This window comes from Euphorbia lathyris, chromosome 10 (genome assembly GCF_963576675.1).
Source record: "Euphorbia lathyris chromosome 10, ddEupLath1.1, whole genome shotgun sequence".
Taxonomy (NCBI): Eukaryota; Viridiplantae; Streptophyta; class Magnoliopsida; order Malpighiales; family Euphorbiaceae; genus Euphorbia; species Euphorbia lathyris.
The window spans coordinates 59,313,243-59,319,887 of NC_088919.1; the positions used below are offsets into that span (position 1 = coordinate 59,313,243).

The 6,645-nt window shown below is 34.7% G+C and overlaps 1 protein-coding gene across 1 annotated transcript; it reads left to right on the forward strand.

The window, feature by feature from the left end:
- The first annotated feature begins 3,495 nt into the window (after window positions 1–3,495).
- Window positions 3,496–6,249, forward strand: LOC136209179 (zinc finger BED domain-containing protein DAYSLEEPER-like). The gene is made up of 3 exons (XM_066000579.1): window positions 3,496–3,957; window positions 4,096–5,845; window positions 6,043–6,249. The coding sequence occupies exons 2-3, from the start codon at window positions 4,096–4,098 to the stop codon at window positions 6,102–6,104; spliced, it is 1,812 nt and encodes a 603-aa protein (XP_065856651.1). The 5' UTR covers window positions 3,496–3,957; the 3' UTR covers window positions 6,105–6,249.
- The last annotated feature ends 396 nt before the right edge of the window (window positions 6,250–6,645 follow it).

Consider the following 6,645-nt stretch of genomic DNA (forward strand, 5'->3'; position numbering starts at 1 on the left):
ACATAATTAAAAATGAAGTTGTTACTTGCTCAACTATACAACTTGTCTTCTCTAATATTAGAAGTGTATACCCTGATTTCGGTCGTTTTACTTTTTTTTAAGACTCGTACAATACATCTTCCGCATTTAACTTACTTTTTTGCGACCGAGTGATCAATTGATTACATTTTACGCAAGTTCAGAGGGCTAACTGAACATTTTATGCAAGGGCTATTGGAAAACTATAAAAGTTCAGGGTGTCAATCAAGCTTTTTGAATAAATTCAGGAGTCAAATGATGTATTAAGCTAAAAAATATAAATATTATGGCATCTGTTTTTAGTTTTGAAATCCAAAATTTTAAAGGAAAAAGAGGGAAAGTTTGGACAAATAATAGCATTAATTCAAGCAACAAAGGTTTCACAAAATGTGAAGCACCCCATTTAAAGGAAAAAGGGGAGCTCTTATATTATGATTCAGGCACGTGGAGCCAAGACTTTATATCCGAGCTACAGTTTTTGGTGTAATTTTTTAGAGTATAGTCCGTTAGAGCTGGACAAAAAAAATTAGCCTCTAACATGATAAAATTGTTCCGTTTTAATGCGTAGACATATTTAATTTTCTATAAGTTTAACACTAATTTTCTAATAAAACCCCTAAATAAATATATTATTTTTTTATAAATTAAATATTTACATTTGATATTTTGATTAAGGAAAAAATTAAAATTAATAATAATGATGAAAAAAAATAATTAAATTAGATATAATATTGACATTTTAATTTAAGAAAAAATTTACAAGTAGATAAAAATAATGATGGAAAAAATAATAAAATTTAATATTCATATTTTGATTTAAAGGGGATTTAAGGAAAAAATTATAATTGTAAACACATTTTGATTTAAACGGAAAAAATTATAATTAGATAAAAACACATTTTGATTTAAGGGAAAAAAATTACAATTAGATAAAAACAAAGAAAATGGAAGTTCAAATCTGGAATCACATGATTATGGAGGAGTTCTTATATACTACTTAAACCAATTATGCAAACTTCATTTTGTGTTATATAATCGCGTCCAATATTATAGGTACTAATTTAATTATCTTGGGAGGCTGCTCGGGGTTGAACCATTATTCCTCAGGGGTGGTGTCAGAGACCAGGGGGCTCCAGCCCTCCGAGCTCCGGACGGTCTTGTTGAGCGATTTCCGCAAGTGTACGGTTTCGCTTGTAGTAATAAAAAGATATCGATCCCACGGGGAAAGCTTTTTAGCGAAAACTTATTTTAATTCAGTTTGATTCACGTTTTAGGTTTATAAAATGGAAAATCGTTTAATGGAATTGGGTTTTGAGATTGAATTAATAAGAATCAGATTAGAACATATGTAGAATGTTAGAAATCAATTTTGTTTTGAATATGAAGTACAAAACATAAACGTTAGTGTTTAAAATAAGAGATTTATTGTGTTCGTTTGTATTAAGTAAAGAAATCAACTTTAAACTTTGTATTATTATAATAGTGTAATATCGTAAACTCCTTCAATTAAAAGGCTTTGAACCGCAGACAATCTTCCTACGGTCGGGATAGATTGCTACCTTAACCAAATTAATTCTCGAAGAATGAATTTGCCTAAGTGTTCAATAAAGTTTCCTTGTAAAGATATTGAATTTAACTACGTTTTAATGAAAACATCAGAACTCACTCCGGATCAATTACAGAAGTGCTACATAAAAATTTATTGAATTGCATGAATTTTATTAGATGAAGTATGAATTTGATACAAGTTTACAGAGAATAAAAAGCATGGAAGCATTCAAACGACATGAGAGTTCCGGGTCGTCAATCCTTTCCTCAAACCTCGTTAGAGTTTGTCAGGCTCGTGGGTCGAATCCTCTACTTAATCTTCTTGCTGAATCGGAATAGAGACGGTACTTCTACTACCAAAATGTAAACTAATATTGAACAGATCTTATTCTAAATCTAATTGCTACTGTGTTTGTAATTATTTGATAAACAATGTGTGTACATCATATCGCTTTTTACAAAATCGAAATCTAATCTCTGACTCATTTCTGAGTCAGAGTTTCTGCATAACTTTTGCATTAATCTTACAAATCTCACTCTCAATATATCTTCAACTCTGAATCAACTCTTTATTTATAGATGTTGAAGAGTCGTGTCCGTTGTGAAGAATCGTATCCGCTGCGAAGAGACGTTTCTATCCACCCGAACGGACGCGTTTCTTTGAATTAAAACATGTGAAATGAGTGTTGTAGGAATTTCTGAAGTTACCGAGAATGGAAATTTTCAGCCGAGAATGGGGAAGCAGTTTTAAGTGTTTCAGAACGCAAAGGAGGAAGAGCTGGGCGACGCGTGTCGCGACCGTGAATGGAGAATCTCGGTCGCGACACGGGATGTTTGTCCTGTCTCTGACTTCGTTCCTCGTCTTCGTTTCGGTGCGTTTGATTTTCGTCGTCTTTGACTCCTTTTGTAGGGGTTTTCCTTCGTTTCTGACCTCTTTTCGTTCCTATTTGGATTTTACCAAATATTTAGGTACCTTGCATGAAAGAAACATATTCGAACGTAAAAGTACACTAAATAGATATAAACAGCACGAATTCATAGCAAAATTGATGTAAATATTGATGATATTTTAGGTATATTTTGGGCTTAACAAGTCTCCACCCTTAGATTCAAGTTTTCCATGTCACACATAGAAAATCTCTAATTTACAATTGTACATAGGTAGTAGTGTGACTCTACTTAAGAAAATTAAATGTCTGAATCCACACTATATATATTAATATGTGTTGAGTGTCCTTCATTTGACATTGAAATTTAGAACTCCCTTGCCAAAAATGGAGTTTTGATTGACTTAATATGTGTTGTCAATTAAATTACAATTTGTAAATTGACACGAGTATCAGACGAATATAAACACGTTCACATGACACTTATGAAGTCTGAACCACCATCCGAGAAAGAGAACTCATAGAGTCACACAGAGAACCTACTCTCGGTATGATCCAATCTTATAGTTTTGGCTCAGAAAATCTCTATAGACCTCATCAAAGATCAGCTCGTTACAGTAATCACGTTCAATCCCATGAATCACAATCCAAATGGGCTTGAGGGATACTGATCCCTGATTTACGGGCATATGTTCACTTATCAACAAGTGACACGTAGTACGACCCACTCCAAAACTTATAACCACCTCTCATAGATAGAGTAAGACACTCCTCAAAGTACTACTTCATTCATTCACTAAGCGTACACTGTAGATTTGATTTACTGTTGTGTTCATTCCCAAACCGTCCCACAAAGCTGACTTAGGCATCGGAACAGATTAGCCGGACTCCAACTCTTCCTTTAACCATATTTCTATCTTATTGCAGTCTTACAAGAGGATCTACGAGATTCGATAACATCATGTTAGATTAGGATTAAGTCATTTAAAACAACAGTAACATGAAGAACAACTAAACACCACCAAATACTTTGGAATGTTAAATTAGGACTATGAATATCAAGCAACCCATCCATAATTTAAGAACTTAGAAGCTCTATTCACCATTCTCATATTCCCAATCTCTCTACATTTTTGCTCATTCTTGAAATCTGATGAAACTGAACTTCAATATAGCTCAGAGCCCAACCGTTGTTTTCACAATTCCAAGCAAAAACACCATTACTGAACTTCATCATTAAAAATGGAAACTTTATGCATAATAACTTGATTTTAGACCGATCAGTGTTCGGTTAAAACCGAAGCACCGAAAACCGAATTGTGATTCTTCAGTGCTTCTAAACCCTAAAATATGTAATGTAAATGTACCCCTATTTATTCTTTCTCCGCCTCTCAAAATTCCCCTCTTCTCTGCTTTGTCTCCCTCCACAACTTATCTCCTCCGACCACCGCCGCCACTCACCACCGGTAACCAGACCCCCCACTCTCCGTGACATAACAAAAAGGTCCGTCATTTTCTGATTGGAGTTCTAACTTCTAATTTGGAATTTTTTTGCTTTAAACGTTGATTCTTTGAAATTTCTACTTAGATTTTTTAGGGGTTTCTCTTATACATGTTTTGATTGTGATTTGGGGGTTTTCAGATGTCACAGGAAGAAGGTAAATGCTGCTGTTTACCTAAAGAAGCTCCAAATAAGGTAGATTTTGAGACAGTTTCAGAAACAGGAGACAGTGATGATGTTTATTTAGCAAATTGTAGAAAAAGTGTTGCAGTTTTTATAATTCTTGATGAACACCCATTTGAGATGGTTGAAAGTGAAAATTTTATTGAACTTATGTCTGAATTGTGCCCTAAATTAGAACTTCCATCTGCACAAACACTCTCACAAGATTGCTACAAGTTGTATTTAGATGAGAAATTGAAATTGCAGAAGTTCTTAGAAACAAATTCCCAAAATGTTTGTTTAGCCATTGATGTTTGGAATTCACCACAAGGGCTAAATTACATTGGTGTCACAGCTCATTTTATTGATGATGATTGGAAGTTGCAGAGGAAGATTTTGCACTTTGTTCCGAACCCTCTTAGTAGCGGTGAGGAAATTGGTAGCGAAATCGAATCATGTTTGCTTGATTGGGGGATTATTAATAAGGTGTTTACAATTACAATGGATCATACTAGTTTTAGTGATGATGCTGTTGTGTATTTAAAGGGGAAGTTAATCGAGTCGGGAAGGGGGTTTCGAGACTGTAAGTATCTTCATATGAAGTGCTTTGCTCATATAGTGAACTTAGTTGTTGTTGAAGCTTTAGAGGAAGCGAAATTAGCGGTGAATCGGGTGAGGGAAGCGGTTAGGTATGTTAAATTTAATCGCGGTAGGGGGAAGATGTTCAAGGAGTGTGTCGAGGCTGAAAAAATCGAATGCACGGAGCGATTGTTTGTTGATGTGAGTTATATGTGGAACACTACTTATGTGATGCTGTGTAGGGTGGAGAAGTATGAGAAAGCGTTTGATCGGTATGCGAAACTCGATAGGGAATTCACGCTCGGAAGCCAGGATGGCTTGCCTAGCTCTGTGGATTGGTGTGTTGTTAGGAAATTGTGTGTTATTCTGAGGCCATTTTATGATGTTATGTTGAACATTTCTCGATGTGAATTCGCTACATCGAATAACTTTTGGGCGGACATTAGTGATCTGTATGCGGTATTCTCGGAGTGGGGAAATGGCGATGATTTGAAGTTGCGAAATGTGGCTAATAGAATGAAACTGAGGCTTGAAGAGTGGTTCGGAGGGTATGAGAAAATGAACAAAATTGTTTACGTTGCTGCGATTCTCGATCCTCGTTCGAAACTCGAGGTCTTACAATTTGCTTTTGAGCAAATTTACGGGGAAGAGAAAGGTAGTGTTTTGCTTAAGAATGTGAAGGAAGCAATGTTTGAGATGTTCGATGAGTACTGCAAGAACTCGGCTCAAGTTACCGTTGTTGAGCAATCAAACGAGGTTTTCAATGAAGACCATAAGAATTTCTTCATGCTTTCGTATAAGAAGCAAAGATTAGAAACTGGGGATAAAAAATCCGAGCTCGAATCATATCTAAATGACCCGACAGAAGACGTGGATACGGATGATTTTGATGTTTTAAAATGGTGGAAGAGCAATTCTGATAGATTTCCTATCCTTGCACGAATGGCTCGAGATATCTTGGCGATTCCTAAATCTACAGTGCGTCCGGACTTGGCATTCAACACTAATGAGAAGATGCTTGACGAGTACAAAGGCGGATTGGAATATGAAATTTTACAAGCTTTGATATGCGCTCAAAATTGGCTTCGAAAGTCGCCTCTGCAAGTGGATATTGTGAAAGAGTTCGAAGAGAATGAAATAATGGGAGAGGGTAAGTTAACGAACTTTTCGGTATTGATAGATATTGTTTATATGAGAACCTCTATTGTACTCGTGAAATAATACACCCGGCGAATTAAAAGATGGATAATTTGTCGGATGTATTGCTTCGGGAGTATATTAATTTTTTTTTTCTGTTCTTTATTGGTTTGTTGATTGACATTTTCTCTCTTATTTTTGAATTTTCAGAAATGTTTGCTGAATTTGGTGAATTTGGGCCAAGTATGGGAGGATGGAGTGACAGCGATTAACATTTTGTTGATATGAACTTTTTTTGATATTTTGGGTACTAATGTTTTTTGCTATATCATTTCGAATTTTGTTGATTAAGCTCTCAATCTTTTCGATTTGATCCGATATATTAAGCCTTGATCAATTATAATTGCATATGTTAAAACCTTCTGTGGTAAGAAAATTAGTTTTAAATATAAAATTCGGTTGATACAGTGTCGTTTATTTCATATCTTCAAATGATGTTTGGTTCCGTTTGTTTGTCGAATAATAGCGTTTTGAAAAATGTTGGATAAAATTTATTAGAAAATAAAATATTTTCTGATGTTTGGCTATAAGAACGAAAAACAAGAAAAAGTGGTGGTGTCTACTATTTTAAAAGGGTAAGAAAAAGGAATAGAGTAGGGTTCCAAAAGTTAATAAAAATGTTTCACTTTTTTACTTCATAAATTTTCATGTTACTAATCTAAAATTTTCCGTCGACTTATTATCTTATGCAAATACACCGGAAAAATAAGGAAAATATTTTCCTGCATAAATTGTTCGGCAAACAAATGAGGC

Bases quoted from the DNA above. Each gene is read 5' to 3' on its own strand.
- LOC136209179 (XM_066000579.1), top strand. From the start codon at position 4,096: ATGTCACAGGAAGAAGGTAAATGCTGCTGTTTACCTAAAGAAGCTCCA. The intron at 5,846-6,042 runs GTAAGTTAACGA...TTGAATTTTCAG, and splicing joins GAATGAAATAATGGGAGAGG to AAATGTTTGCTGAATTTGGT.